The 16,820-nt window shown below is 31.3% G+C and overlaps 1 protein-coding gene and 1 long non-coding RNA gene across 51 annotated transcripts in view; both read left to right on the forward strand.

Annotated features, from left to right (window-relative positions):
• Window positions 1–2,025, forward strand: part of LOC118199817 (uncharacterized) — a 458,327-nt gene extending 456,302 nt beyond the window's left edge. For all 50 annotated transcript variants that reach the window (XR_015042679.1, XR_015042642.1, XR_015042670.1 and 47 more), the window contains one exon: window positions 1,001–2,025. Coding sequence is in view for 1 of the 50 variants with exons in the window: in XM_085822154.1 (XP_085678280.1) it covers window positions 1,001–1,140 (140 nt within the window). In the remaining 49 variants the exon portion in view is untranslated. The remainder of the gene's footprint in view (window positions 1–1,000) is intronic.
• A 7,179-nt stretch (window positions 2,026–9,204) lies between these two features.
• LOC118206075 (uncharacterized) overlaps window positions 9,205–16,820 on the forward strand; it is a 35,657-nt gene continuing 28,041 nt past the window's right edge. Inside the window, exons 1-2 of the long non-coding RNA XR_004761124.2 lie at window positions 9,205–9,412; window positions 12,983–13,090. This is a non-coding gene — a long non-coding RNA (uncharacterized LOC118206075). The remainder of the gene's footprint in view (window positions 9,413–12,982; window positions 13,091–16,820) is intronic.

A 16,820-nucleotide genomic window follows, 5' to 3' on the forward strand; every position in this document is an offset into this window, starting at 1 on the left:
AAAGTCTGCTCATCAAATACTTAACTGCACTTCTGAAAACTGTGGCACTTTCTAAAATGTTGTATTAGTATTTGCTGTTTCGTAAAGGGAGACAAAAGTATACTTTGAGATCATATTTATATAAATGTATGGAGATTTAAGTCGATACAGTTTGATACTGATAAAATATTGGTTTCATCTTCACGCTCTGCGCTGCGTGTTGTGTGTGTCTTTTTTTTAACACTCTTATCTGTTATTGTTCCATAAAGTATACCGCAAGGTTTATTCAAGTATATTATTGCACTAACAGGATAAATAAATAATACTGTAATAAATAAATAAAAATAGAAAACGGAATGCGAAAATTTAAATAATAATTAAATGAAAATTAAAAACGTAAAAATCTAAATTGACTATGAATTTCTGAAAAAGGAAAATCGTCTCTTTTTACTTCCTTATGCGAAGCAAAGGAAGTATTGTAATCGCGAAAAATTTTGGGTATTATATTTCAACTGATATATCCATTTTAACTGTTCCCTAACCCATTTGAACGATTTTTGGCGTGATGTCTGTACGTACACACAGAATAAAAGTACTCTTTTTCCCAAAACGGATTGTAAAATGAATTTAAAATAGATTCGAAAGGAATTATTTCATTTGGATGCATCTTCCATAACTCAAAAACGATTAGCCGTAGAACATTAAAATTTTGTGTATGGGACTGCTATAACATCTAATTGTGCTTCCCCTCTTTTATTGCATTCGGCAATATCAATTTTATGTTAAATAAGTATTTCTGAGAACTGTTGAAGAATGCTCTGAATCTGTAAAATTAATATGCTTATTACAAGAATAATAAATGCAATACTTATTCCTTAATTTTAATAATTACTGAAAATAATTTGCATAGTAAGAAAATTATGCATTATTTCATGCATGAAAGTAAATGATATGTAAGTTATTTTTTCTTTCTGTTTGTTTTCATTTTTATATTTAATTAATTTTTGCTAATCTTTTATAGATGCTGACGAAAGACGACATCCTTCAACGACTGGATATCCTTCAACGACTTATACCAGCCTGGTAATACGAAGAGTTAAAACAAGAGCTCACAAAATCCTAAATTCTGATCGTGCTTGTTATATGCTTCTTATATTATAACTTCTTAAATAGAAAATAAATTTTTGTTTTGCTTTACCCACTTTAATAGTAAAATATTTCCCTATGTTAAATTTAAATCAATGTATTAAATATATAAAAAAGCGCGTACTAAGTAAATTTAGTGTTCTTATTTAAATGTTAATTTTAATTGAAAAATTATTTGGATGAATGAATGTAAAATTTAGAACGTCAAATTTTGAGACTTTGGAAATTATCTTATTTTTTCATATTAAGTAACAAATTTATTTCACAAAAAGAATTCAGAAAAACTTTTTTGAATTGTAATTAGCTCAAGGAATATTTTTTGCTTTTGTAAAATTAAAGTAACTAGTCACTGATTATTTTATTTTATGTTTTTAAATAAAGTGAATTTTTTTACTAACGATTTTTAGGAGATTAACTTGTATTTTACTTTGAAAATTACTAATTAATCTATATTTTGAGTAAAAGCATATCTTTATTTTCTTAATAAATCCTTTGTTACGATCAGCGTCTTACCTAAATAGCCTTTAATTTCCTTCTCTTTAAATAATTTTTTTTTCTCAATTAAATCCTATCAGTTTCTTTACGGCAATGATTTTTTAACTGCTTCTTTCTTTTCAAGAAAAATTAAATATTACTTGTAATGAAACAAAACATTTAATATCTTTAGTTCTGTTTTAGTAATAGAGAGTTAATGGTTAGATGAATAAAAATTATGTAACCCTGAAGAAAATTACATTTTTTTTTTTTTTCCCTGCTTACACATGAAATTTTAATAAAGTCGCAAATTAACGTGCAGTACTTTTTCTTCATTTCAGAAAAGATGTTTAAGACGCTAATGGATTTGGTTGTATTTTTGGCTTAAAACTATGTTTAGAAATTTAATAAATGTTTTTCAAAATATGTGTTTTAAATTCTTGTGTTTTATGTGCAAAGCTTAAATACTTCACAAGAAGAATACAGGCCCCAAAACTGAGAGAACATCTAAAAGAGTATAACCATCTAAAAGAGTATATAGAGAAAGAATGCTTTCAATTTAAAATATTTTATCTTTCTTAGCAATGTGATTTTCTTTTGATGAGTAGTCATTTTGGAAATTTTATAAGTATTAAAAATTCTGTGCTTTATCAGGAATATTTTAATTTGGTGATTTTCGTAATTGCATCTGAATTTCAGTATTTCTTTTTAGTGACGCTTCGCTATAATTTGATATAAATTTTTTACTTAAAAAAATATTTTTGCCTAAAAAAGTTATTTTTACATTCTAGTTATGAAATTTGAGTCATTATCATTAAAACTGATTTTCCTCTTAATATAATTATTTATTTTACATAAAACAAATGGATAAACAATTCAAAATGAAATTTTATGAAATATGAGCTAGCCCACGACCCCTACCGAGGTGATTTGAAGATACTTTTTATGCCTAAATCTTCTTTTGCATTAAGCAATATAGAAAACAAATGGATTCACTGATCATTTACGTTTCATAGAAAAAGGTTAAATAAATCTTTAATAGCCATACAATGGCTGCGGCATAAAAACTGATGTTATTATTCAACTTGACAAAAATGCAATAGGTTAAAACGAAAAAGCTACCCTCTCCCATACAGCAGTATCTTTTTCGCACTCAATGGGCAGAATAGGACCGTTAGGGGATTATTGCTTCTTTTCAGGGGGTCGGGATTCTTTTCTTGTGCTGGGTGGGATGCAGCGAGACCTGCAGAAAAGCGTGCAGGTATACATTTTTTGTTCAGGTGCCTTTTCCCAGATTTGGAGAAAGTATGCTCGTAAGGGAAAGGTCCTTGAAGGAAAAGGGAGGTTAGAAAAGCTGCCGTTATGCAACCACCCTGAGTATGATTTGGGATACGCTGAGTGTAGGTAGTGTTGTTTAGCAGCTCGTCATGTCACAGGAATAGGAAAAGACGGTAGGACATTTTTATATGAACCCGTTTTAGTGAGCTTTCTTGTTTTTTTCCTTATAATCTATTATTATTTAGCCTTTGTAATAATTGTGCATATTTTGTAAATTGGTGGATAGAATTCTAATTTATGTATTAAATAATCCTAATTTAATATCTAAAATATATGAAAGGATCACCGGGAGCTACTTTGTTATTACCGTAATTTATCATTATCGTTTAACAGTCATAAATATAAAATTATTAAGCATATGAAAATTTTCAACACGGTTCTACAGGAGAGAGCAGTTATTGATGAATATTAGAAATATGTTTATTTACAAACTTGCATCTGTACTTATTAACTGTTGTTATTTAAATGCATCATAAGTGTATCTAGTAAAATTAATGTAGAATATAGATTAAACTAAGTTTTTATCAGAAATTTTAACTTGAGTATCTGTTTTTGTTTTGTTTTATTTTAATGAATTGGTAATTTTAAATTGGCTTAAAGTACACCGCGAAGACGTTCATCATAACTGATACACTCTTTTGTATCACGAGCTATTCATTTTCTTGAGGAAATAATTTGTATGATTTATGTAATTAAAGATCATGATGAATGCTATTCTATGATTTTCTTTCAGATATAATAATACTATACCTTTATTTAATTTTCTACTAAGTAAATGCTATAATGTAATAAAAATGGAAATCTCTTCAAATCTGAGGAGAATAATTTCAGCAAACATTTCAAATTTATTTTTAAATTTGAATCTTTTTTTTTTTTAAGAATTAATTGTGAAATCTAAAATTCTGTGACATATTTAAAAGGATGAAACGAAACGAATTCCGTGTATACTTGTAACAATAAAGGCATTTTTTGAGGAAGGATTTTGCGTAAACAATTAACTTAAAATTAGTAAAGAACCTTGTATTTGGCGTATATTCAGACAAAAAAAAAAAAAAAAAAAAAAAAAAAAAAAAAACTCAATCGATTTAAAGGGCAAAAGGCTTCTCTTCATCAGGAGTATAGAAAGCTGCAAGACTGATGAAGCTCCTGACTCCTGATAGAGGCCCTGTTTGTCCTCGAAATCGGTTGAGTTTTTTTTTTTTTTTTTTCTAAATCTACGGCAAATACAAGACTGTTTCTGTACTAATTTTAGGTTTCACTTTGGCGTGTTTCTCTTCTGATTCAAACAATTACCTTTCCAAATATTTTTCGTATATAGTAATTTAATTTTTTATATGTAATAAAACTTTTCTTTATTCTACATTTTAAGTGTCATTCTTAAAAAGCAAAAATTATGGTGTTATGGCAGTGAAAAATTAATGATAAAAATTGGGGGGGGGGAATAATAATATCTTCACAAATTGTGAATTAAATAATTAAATTTCTAAGTCGCTCTTTTTATATTTACATCAATAAAATAATTGCACGAGGAAAGAAAAGAAAAGAATGCACATACTTTTAACTTTGTAGTGAAGAATAAATTTAGACTCGGAAGTGAATATATATTGTGTTAAGAGAGTAAGTTGAATGCATTTTATATTTTGCGTAGGTAAAAAATCTCCTAACAAAATTTCTTTCTTGTTCATCTCATAATGTACGAATAAATAACAAATTGCAATATTTATATATAAAAGTGCACAGATAATGCAAAACCTCTGTCTGTGAAATAGGGTGAATATTATTTTCCTGTCAGTCTGTAAAATAGCTTCTTATAAAAATATGAGCTTGTGTGTATATCTATTATTATAATTTTATGTAGAATAATTATCTTATGCTTAGATGCAGAAAAATTATCGACTGAATCACCGTTATTTACCATACTGATACGCATGCGTTAATGAATTATGCTTAACTATACTATAAACTATATTTTCAATTTATCTGAATGCTCGTTTCCTATGTTTCTTTCCCTTTTACCTTTCTAATGATTCAAAAAAGTATCTCAGTTCGTAAATTAGCAAGGCTAGAAAAAACCTGAGTAAATGTTTTATCGAATAAAGGATTTTTAATGAAAGGTTTTTATTTTTATTTTTTATTTTATGTATTTCTTGAATGAGTCTCGGAAAATTATATTACTAATTTTTATTTGTTTTGAGAGAGAGAGAAACAGCATTTGATCTCTTAACGTTTAATCGGTTCAGTATTGCCAACCCGTTTAATGCATAAAATCGATAATCGAGCGCATGTTTGAGATGCGCATGCTTATTGAGCGATACTGATTATGACAGCTCTTTTATATGGTGTAACGATGATTAAGTGGCTGGACTAGTTTCCTTTTTCTGTATTTATCAACATGGCTCCACTAATATGTTTATCTACATATTTCTGAGGGAGACAATGTTTCTGTAACTTGATTATGGATGCTTTGTTACCATTATTGATTTCTAAGTTCAAGTTTTTCATCAGAATTCTTTTAAACCATTAATAGTTGTGATCGAGCAATAATTCTTAGGCTATGTAATTTTACGCAGTATTAATTAAAGTGTATACTATCTTGTACGAGGGCCATCCAGGAAGTAGATTACGTTTCCGTCTGTGTCCGCTAGGGGCGGGGCTAGCGCGGCCATCTTGGGGTCAGAGCGTTGCGCAGCTCAGTCTGCATCTAGCCGTGCTAGTGAGAGGTTCGTGCTGTGCTCCGTTCAGATACTGTGACGGTTTGAAATGTCTGCGTTAATTGAAAATCCCGCGAGCTGCGAGGTGCGCTCAGTAATAAGGTTTCTGACTGCAAAAAACTGTAAACCGATAGAAATCTATCGGCAGCTTCGTGAAGTGTATGGGGACAACATTATCACTGAAGGTGGAGTGCGTCAGTGGGTCATAAGATTTCAAAATGACCGAACCAATGTTCACGACGAAGATCGAAGTGGGAGACCCAGCATAGTGACCGCCGAACTTCTCGAAAAAGTCGATGCTAAAGTCCGTGAAAATCGAAATTTCACAATAACGGAACTTTCTTTGAGTTTTCCACAAATTTCGCGAAGTTTGTTGCACGAAATCATCAGCGAAAAGCTTGGTTACCACAAGTTTTGTGCAAGATGGATTCCAAAAATCTTGACAGAGGACCACAAAAATCAGCGAATGGCTGCAGCGTTGAACTTTTTGGACGCTTACCATAAGGATGGTGACTCTTTACTCGATCGCATCGTTACTGGTGACGAAACATGGGTGACCTATTCCCTATTCCCAGCAATGAAGAAGTGGCTGGCTATGCAGCGTTTTGATGACGACGCACAGCTGCAAGAAGAGGTAACGAAGTGGTTGAAGGCGCAGGCGGCCGAATTTTTCGACGAAGGAATTTCCAAGCTCGTACATCGCTACGATAAATGCCTTAATTTGTATGGTGACTATGTAGAAAAGTAGTATTTGAGTGTGACTTTCATCTGTATATAATAAAATTTGTTTCCTATACTTTGTTTATTTTTTTATTCCAAAACGTAATCTACTTTCTGGATAGCCCTCGTATTATAACCCTTAATAATATTTCGATCGCAGTTAAAAAAAAAGAATGAATTACCATACATGTTATATATTGTAATTTAAGTTAAGCAGGGATATCCGATGACTTATCGTATCCTCCTCCCTCGCCCTGAAAAAAAAAAAAGAAAAATTTGCATTTTAAAAGAGATGTTTTCAGATAAAAATAACTAAAACTCTCTTGATTTGAGGCACTTTTGAGTATCATTTCATAATAATTCTTATTTTGTTAATATTTTATTAATTTAAATTCTGTTCTCTAGGTTCCATGCTTTCTTCTTTCCGCTCCCCCCCCCCCCCGCACAGCGGATTTTTTTCACAGAATTCTTGGAAAGCAATGCGTGGCTATATAAAATATTAAAATTAATTATTTATGTTCAACAACAGGCATTTAAAGTATAACTAACAACGAAAAATTTATTTCATGCCTTACTAAATTTAAACCGCCAGTGAAACGATTCAAGAAGAGAATGGATATATCTTTTTCAAATTAGATGCGAAACGATTAAATTATTTCGAGTTTAAAATATTATTTTTTTGCAGTATTCAATAAATAATTCCAAACTGCATTCAGTTCCTAAAACATTTTCTCATCTGGAAAGTTTTGTTCATCGACGGCTGAGTGGATGAGGTCGGAGAACCTAGTACTTTGACTGGAGCTTGAACTCCAATTAAAGGACTGGCTTCACAGACATTTCTTTAGTTTTTCTCATAATATATAACTTGAATATAAGTTCGGGTATCTCTTCTCTTTGGCAGGTAGTGGTCGCCCGTGATTACATAAACAAACTCTACAGTTTCTGTAATAAAGGATTCAGGAATATTTTTGTTTAGAAAAATCATGTATATGTTGCAATGGTGAGTCATTTATGGAGTCGTATTAGAACAAGAATTGTTACAAAGACTTTTTGAAAAGGCTGATTTTACTATAAAGTTTAAAATGAGATAATGCCGGGCAAGACCCATGACTATTCTACATGTGAATGGATTCCACAGGATAATAAGGAAGCAAATGCTGTCTGTGGTACTTGCATTCCAAATATGGTAGCTTTAAAGGCATAATATCATATTTCTGAAGCTCTTAATACGATTGCACCAAACAGCGCAAAAATTTTGAAAATATTGGGCAAATAAGGAATTTCGTTGATACTAACGTTGATTTTTTTAAAAAAAGGAATAAGCCATTATTTTATTGATTTCTTAGTTGAGCAGCAACAGAGAATATGCGCAGCATTATATTATATCGAATGTACCTTAAGCAAAACGAGAAAATCGCCATCTGATGAATAAAAAAAAAAAAAAAAAAATTCCGAAAGGGTTAAGATTTTAACTGTAGACCAAAAAGGCTCTTTTAAAATTTAATACACTTTTAAGTAAGGATTATCAAATGAGATTGCCCAAGAGGAATAGCGAAACAGTTTATAGAATACTAGATGAATATACGTTGAGACTAACATGAGAATCTTTATATATCTTCTGTATATTTGAAAAGTGAAAAAATATATAATGTAATTCTATAAACAGATTAAATTTTAAACTTAAATATCTTACATTTCGCCGAATGGCAACAGGCTCAAAAGGAAAATGAAATAACGCATTTAAAGTGGCTCGGTTCAAAATCGTGTTTAATAACCATTTTGAGTTAATATTGATGGAAAAGAATGAATCGGCTATTCTGTTCGACCATTATTTATTAATAATTATAATACTAATTGTCACTATTTACTGCTTTTAAACATTTTCTTTTTTATCCTTTTGTTTATTCAGTATTTTGTGTTGGAAGGAAGGAATATATTAGTTCCAAAATTATTAAACAGAGCTATTGTTTTGAAAATAAGGAATGATGCTAAATAATGTAGTATACAAATTTATGATTCTTTGCTTTTTCTAATGTAAATATTTAATAGTAATTTATTTTAGAGAAAGCTGAGTAAATTTTAATCTGTATAAAAATTATTAAATTTAATTTAAGTTCTTAAAAATCTGAAAGTGAATTTATTGTAATCCGACATTAAAAAATACTATTAGTATATTCTTAAATTACTTGATTTTTAGGTTAACTAAAATGTCATATTTTCTGATTTTAATAAGTTTCACTGTATGTAGAAGTCAGAAATGCTGTAAAATTAGTTTGACAGTTTATTGATTTGAACTATTTAATGATTCATTGTCACTGTATAATAGTTAAACTTCATATATTCATTGTCACTGTATAAAGAAAGATAACTTGTTCTTGCAAGAATTTAAGAACTTTATTGCAGCGTATGTAATTACTATTATAGAATAACTATTCGCAGCCCATCCTTTTTCCTCTTAATATCAGAAATCTGTTTTGATAATTTGAACTCAGATATGTTTGATAATTTGAACTTTGATCGTTTAGCTCCGAAAAGTTTACGTACAGTTGATAGTTTTACAGTTTTCATGTAAAATAAAGTCATACTTTTTTAGAAAATTACATTTTTATGTAATTTTACCAATTAATGAAGTATAGCTTTGTAAATCTTGCAATTTTAGCAGAATTAAAAGTTACCACATTTCGCATTATCATGATACTTTGTGTTTTTTAAATGGCGTTAAAGAAGCTGGCGAGCGTCTTGCAGCAATAACACCATGGTAAAGGCACTGTGTCAAATAGCTTTAGCTTTCCTTCAGATATCATTGTCTTGAGTATGCCTGCTGTCACCATGGCGATAAGACATCCAGACACAGGAAAACTATAATCTCTTTCTAAGGAAAGAGGAAGCAGTCGCGCAAGGCTCAAGATTTATAACATTTACAAATGTTCTGAAAAGCTGCTTTGGTTTATGCAGTGGCATTCAAAGCTCACTACTTCATCTAACTGGGACAACCGGAAGAGCCGAAAATCTTCAAAATGCACCTGTATGTTCGCTTCATGATGGTAATATAACAATTCCGTTTTTATTAAAAGGTGTGAAAACTTGTATTGTTGAGAATAAGCCAGATATTTAGTCAATTATTTATGTTTTTATGCCCAAATTTCTTTTCTGCTAAAAAGTATTAACCTTTTAAAAGGCAATGTTAAAGAAGCGCGTACGCTGTAATTAATGACATTACGCAGATAATGTACTTAATTTCAAATAATGGCAGATCTTGATTTTTGTTACTGATATGTCTGGTCAAATATTGCTGTTTATAAATTGAATACTTCGTTTTTAAAACTTTTCTTTAAATGTCTTCCGAATTTCAAATTTATCCCCCCATTTGAAAGTCTGCGTTTTAAAAAAATTCATGTGCTTTTTACTGCCAAATACAATAAGAATAGCAGAATATTCAGTTTGAGGGAGAACACGTGCTCTCGGCGTGTTTGGTATGTAACACGAGCTAAGATTTTTTTATTTTTTAAAATAATAATTAAGTATGCATATAAATGTTATTTTTTCATATTTCAATATTTGGAGAGTTTTCTAATGTTTAACTTGTATTGCATTTTTCCGTCTGTAACTTAATTATTAATAAAATGTTAACATCTCCCCAATCCAATAGACATGACAGATAGTTGCTGTACCACTAGCTTTGCTCTTCCCGACGAGATATTTCAGCGTATGATGTTCCTGATTCATAGTTTGTCAAAAGCAACTATTCCCTTGTCTTCTTTTCTCCCACTTTCACAAATCAAGTGACGTCATTGAACTTGAGTATCGGAAAGAGCATAACCTTGTTTGTCTACTGGCATCGGTATTACTGATTTATCTTAAATTTAACTATTCTCAAATGCAAAATAAATTCATATTTTTGCCTTTGCAGTTGTAATAAACAACATTAGAGTTCCGTAATTCTCCGACTTTAGGAAAAGATGTAATTTGCTAACTGATGTTACAGTTGTGATAGATGAAGTTGGAATAGCGTAATGCCTCATCGTTAGGAGGAAATGTAAATTTACTAGCAGATAATGTAATTAATTTTAAGGAGTGGCAGTCTTGATTTTCACTACTACTTAGTTAAATATTAGTGTTTATAAATTGAATTCTTATAAATTCTTTTTATATACACAAATATTTACTAAATGTACAGTATGAATAAAAACAGCGAATCCTGTTTAAGAAGACCACTTTAGTTTAAGGAAAAAAAAGATAATGTAAAGCCCAGAAGGGCTATTAACTTCGTTTTGGCAATTTGCGTTGATTCATTTTTCAAATTGTTGTCACCAAATATTACAGTACTCTCTTATATCTAAAGAAGTTAAATAAAAAAAAAAAAAAATCTGAAAGATTTCAGATTTTAAATCACGTCCAAAGGTGCTTTTTTTTTTAATGTTTCGTGTGTTACCTTTATTTATTAAATATCATGTTCTTTGCACTTAAACCATAAAATTCAGTTCAACAACAATGTCGCAAAATAATTTTAAAATGAGCCTATCTTTAGAATTTCCGATACAGTTTCGCGCGCTGGAGATAAAAATGTTTTTTTTTTCCCATAGAGTGTTGCCATTGCTCGCTTTTAAATGGTTGAGTTTGTTAATCAAAAATTCGCTAAAGTTTTATAAAATATGAAATCGGAAATGAAACAAATTTCAAATTTCAAATTAGGGCTTTCAAATGCCCATATTCGCAGTAGGATTACGTCATTCAAAACTTGATGGCTCTAAGTACCGTTGTTTTATCCCAATGCTAGAAACATACATTTATGCAGATTCTTCATTATTTAATTTCTTCAAATATAATACAAGGCGATAGTATTTGGGGGCAACGATTTGAAAAGTGATGCAGCCTTTTAAAGTTTTCAACTCAAAATAGCAAAACGAAAACAATAGTCCTTCAGGGACAAAGCCCCTTTGGACTAATGAAAAATCTGCATAAATGTATATATGTTTCTCGTAGTGTCATAACACAACGATACCTAGAATCATGAAATTTTGAATAACGTAATCCTCCACCGAATATGGTAATCTGGAAGCCCTAATTTGGAATTTGTTTTATTATCTATTTCATATTTTGTCAAACATTAAAGAATTTTTGATTGACAAACTCTACGATTTCAAAGCGAGGAATGACAACACTGTAAGGGGGGGGGGCCTTTTTATCTCCAGCGCGCGTGTTTGTGTATCTGAAATTCTGAAGATATGCTCATTTTAAAATTATTTTGCGATATTGCTGTTGAATTGAATTTTATGGTTTAAGTACGAAGAACATGATATTTAATAAATAAAGGTAACACACAAAATATTAAAAAAGCCCCTTTGGGCGTACTGTAAATTTTTTTTTCCCCCTTCATGGTTACCCTTCAGATGTTACGGCCTATACTGTTATTCATTCACGTTCTCTGAAACATTTCCCACTTTCAGATGTAGTCACATAAGAAAGATGGTCGGCATAGGAAAGTTCACAGTACATTTAATTATTACTTATACTTTTAATTAAATAACATATATATTTTAATAGCATTAAACTATAAGTAATAATTTACTTTTTAATTTTTCATAATTTAAAAGAATTGAAGCTCTTAACGCCTTTGTTATGTTATAATAATCAACATTTCTGGCACCTTGATATCATTGAATCAGCTCATATCATTGAATTTATAATCACTGAATGCATGAAATGAGAAATGTTCGCAAAGTGCACTGTTCTATATACTATGTCGAAGGGATTTACTTCAAAATATCTGTATTCAGATTTTATAGATAATATTTTTGGAAAAAAAGGAGATTGCACTATATTTGTACAAATCGATTTCGCGGACGATGGACTTCTTTATCAGAAGCAGGAGAGTTTTGCTCATTTAGTACAGTTTTTTTATTTGTTTTTTTTTTTTTTTTTTTTTTTTTTTTTTTTTTTTCTTGAAAAAGAGGCACCTACGTCAATCGCTCTTAAAATCCGTACAGTTTTTTATTAAATCTACTCCAGGCTAAGTCTGTTTTAGCCTAATTTTGCATTTTGCAACTTATTTTATGTTTTGTTAAAGTACTCAACTAATGAATTATATACCAATTCAATATTTTCCCAAAATAATAGATATATTCTAAAAGTTCGATATACAATTAATTTAAGAGATCTTAAGCGCAAAAAAAGTAACGAAAAAAATGAGAGGACCAATTATGTTTCAAATGCGTATTTATACATCGTTACTAGCGTTAATCAAAGGAAAGATTCTAGTACTGTCCCTAATCGAATCCGATTCTTTCCGCATCTAGATGTCTCTGTAAATCTGGCTTTATTAAAATAATTAACGATTGTAAATTATATCAATGGACGAATTGTTGAACCTGATAAAAAATAGTATTTATATAAAATAGAAATTTATTTTTATAATAATAATGGTATCACACACATATATGATTAAACTGAGGATTTATTTAGAGTACATTCTTTGTTTATCTAATAAAGATTAAACCAATTTTCGTAACTGGTCATATTGATGACCTTCATTTATTAGCATTCCTTTAAGAGACTTCTGGAGTATCTTTATTGCTATGATTCTGTATTTTGATGAAAAATGTACATTTCTTCAGATTATGAGTTTACTTCTCGATTAACATTGGATACACGAGGAAATTATTTGGATTACTGACTTTAGAAGAACTGTCTCATCTGAAAGACGCAGTGGATACTAAGAACACGTAAGTACAATTTTTATTACTTCATATTTTTTAGATGTGTATAATTACTATTGATTATTTATGCTGGTGAAAATTATTTGTAGAACTTTTATAATCCCTTTTCATAATACAGGCAACATAAAAGAGTTACATATTGTTATAAAATGCCTCAAGGTTTTATTAAAATTATCATAAAATTAAAAATTTTGAATTTTATAATTCCAGATGAAGTATTATAAAGTGTATTTGTTTTCCTTAATTCTGCATGCATTGTGGGTGGAAAATTCTTTAGGAGAAAGCGAGAAAGAATGAAAATTTTAATTTTTTATGTCATTTGCTACGATCACAGGAATTTATACTTTAAATGGTATTTAATTTATTAATATAATCGGTGGTACTCGAGTTAATGATAAGAGGGCTTTTGAGAAGAAATTTTTACAAAGTTCAACATGAAACACATGTTTTTCGAAAGTAACGCACATTATGATATTATCACTCAAAAGAAACTTTGATAATTTTTACTAATTTTAATAATTCTTCCTTTTCGTCACTATTTTATGTTGGCTTTTTGCCTCCCGCCAACCTGCATAGGTAAGGGAGGAAATGTTTTCGCTCCAAAAATTCGACAGTGAGTTTCCAGTGAATAAGCACGAATAAAGGTCCTCAGAACATACTTTTACAATTATGTCTGTCTGTGTGTCTAAATGTGTGACGATTTTTTTTTTTTTTCATGCACGATAATTCTTGTATTGAAACTTCTACTTTCCATATTTAAGCTTTCTACATTCACATGAAGAGTTGATTAGATTACAATGTTCATTATATGGGAGAACAGAAGAATAAAAAATTAGTGCTTATAGTTAACAATGAACCATAAAATTTATAAGCAAAGTGGATTTTATTTACAAGCGATCGACCAGAACTAATAGTTTACTTAAAGCTCTTTGCTATTTCGGAATTGGCGGTATATCGTGTACTGGCCACATCAGAAATTTTTTTTTTTTTTTTTTTTTTTCATTTTTTTTTTTACGTAATGAGAAAGAAAAGTAGCTTTTGCTGTTTTTAAATCCTCTTATTTTGCTAATCATTTCCTATTACGTCACTATACTTACTTCGGGAAATATTTGAATAGGTTGAAATCTGAATTTTGAAATTTTAAATTTCCCTTCAGGTGGTCGGAATTCCACTGTATGCAAAATTAAGAGAATTTGCAAATTATGTTCATTTGTACGACATATATTGTATTTAAGGGACTAATTATGCAGCGGAAGAATTATGCAAATATTCAAATACATAAGCATGCATGCACATTGTGTGCAAAGTTTTGATTGTAAAGGGGGATATTAGTGCACGAGGAATGCTCGTCGATTTATGGGCTTGTACTCCTTCACTACATTCGCCGTGTTTCTCGCAAGCGTTAGGTAACTTAAGCGTAGGTTTATAAAATATCAAGTAAAATGGGTAACCCCAAAGGTATGAGTGACGGAATGAGATGGAGAATTCTCGTTACTTTGGAGGAGGGCCAATTGTAATCATAGGTGGCTGCAGAGCTCAACATAATCGAGAACACCTGGACAAGGTCGATCAAGATCCACAACGGCGAATGAGGATCATTATTTGACACTTTCAGCACAGCGACACAGAAATGCTACAGCTTCACAGCTTTTATGCGAGCTCTGTGTCTCCACTAGAATCTGAGTTTCACGGACTGCATTTGCCCGAAGTCTGTATGAGATACAGCTGTATGTCAGAAGACCGGTTGTTTTCGTCCCGCTTATTGCAGCACATAAAAGAGCGCGTTTAGCATGCTGCAGACAACATGCGCCTTGGACCAAACTTCAGTGAAGCATCGTACTTTTTACAGATGAGTCGAAATTCAACCTCAGCATTGATACTTGGCGTACTTGTATCTGGAGAGAGACTGGAACACAATACCTTCCCTCCCTCATCAGAGAAAAGAATCATTAGGTAGCGGAGGTGTAATGGTTTAGCCAGGCATTATGTTGCACATCCGCGCACAACTGCATGTATATCAAGAAAGCCTCCTCACTGCTATGAGGTATCAAGAGGAGATGTTAGAGCCTTATATTTGACTTTTAAGGGGCGCAGTTAGTCCTGAGTTCGTGTTAATGGACAACAACCGCTCGTCCACATAGGGTCCAGCTGATCGATGATTAGTTCGATGAAAATGAGGATATTCGCCTCGTATTGGCCAACCAGATCTTCTGACCTTAACTTATTGTGCGTATCTGGGACGCTCTTGAGAGAACAATTTAGTCTCACCATTTCCCGCCGAGAACTATTCGAGAGTTGAAAACTGTCTTTATGCAGGAGTGGAATCGACTGCTACAGGGATTTCTCAACCGCCTACTATCCGTCACACTGCACAACTTGTGTGGCTGGGAGTGGGTACCATATTCCGTATTAGACTCATTTTCAGTTCGATATCACTACATAGATTTTGGACATTCCTGCACTATGGGCTTTTACTGATAGTAATGCAATTCCTCTTTTGCACGAGTTTCTTTGCCTATTTTTAATGGTGCATGACTATCTGATGCTGTTACTCCATGTTCCCTTTGCTATCAGTCAATTCAAGGCAATATTTACCGGTGGTGGATACTAACTTTTATTAATTTTTACTTTTATTTTTATAATTATTTAACTCTTTTAAACTGATACCTTTTCGACTATACAGGGTGTCTATAATTATTCACCGGATAAAGATATGTTTTAAATTATATAGAATAAGAGATCTGAAAAAATGACTGACTGAAATTTACTTAGCACTTCAAAGAATTTTATATTATTACACTTCAACATGAGCACCATTAGTTGCTTGAAGCATATGAACTCTGTTCTCGATTTTCCCTCAGGCTGTTAATAACTTTTGGAGTCACAGTAGTTTTTTTTTTTTTTTTTTTTTTTTTTTTTTTTTTTTTTTGGTGATGCGATTTCTTAAGTCTTCAGACATTCGCAGCATTACTTTGTCCAGAAAAAGAAGTTGATTGGTGGGACGTCCGGACAATGGAATGGGCCATAAAACTGGTCCACCTCTACCATTCCGACGAGTTGGGAAAATAATATCAAGGAATACGTATACATGTGTAGCCCAAAGACAGAGGCGTCATCCTGTTTCGAAAAAAAAAAAAAAAAGCTTGGCTTTGTTCTAATTGCGGTACTGAAAACAATCTTAGTATATCGAAGTAATCATTCGAATTAATTGATGATTCCGAGAAAAGAAAGACCAATCACTTTGTTTTTAGTTAATGCGCATCTGACGTTAATCAGAAGGACTATCCTACTCAATTTCTCTTACAAAATGCGGTTTTCTGATACTCAAATTTTGCAGTTATGTCGATTAATCGACGTAACTGCAGAAGGTTTGTACATGAATGCTTGACTATGAACATTAACATTCATGTTTGAACACGAAATATTGTGTCATCATTGAATACGATGGTCTCAAAAAATTTATCATCATTACTGATACGATTAAGAATGTCTACAGAAAATTCCTTACAAACGATTCGACCGTTAGATTTCATTAGTTGACAAATCTGCAGTTTATACGAGCTGCGTTTCAACCGTTCATAAACAGTGTTATGAACAGTCGACCTGGGAATTCCTGTTTGGCAGGCTGGCACGGCGAATGGATTACTAGTAGTGCACACAAACACATCTCGAATACAGGAAATATTTTCATTACTGACGCTTAACCTACCTGAACAGTCTTTATGAAGAGCATGTT

The sequence above is a fragment of the Stegodyphus dumicola genome, chromosome 8 (assembly GCF_044657685.1).
Source record: "Stegodyphus dumicola isolate Sdum_Otavi_A_Nest chromosome 8, ASM4465768v1".
Classification (NCBI taxonomy): Eukaryota; Metazoa; Arthropoda; class Arachnida; order Araneae; family Eresidae; genus Stegodyphus; species Stegodyphus dumicola.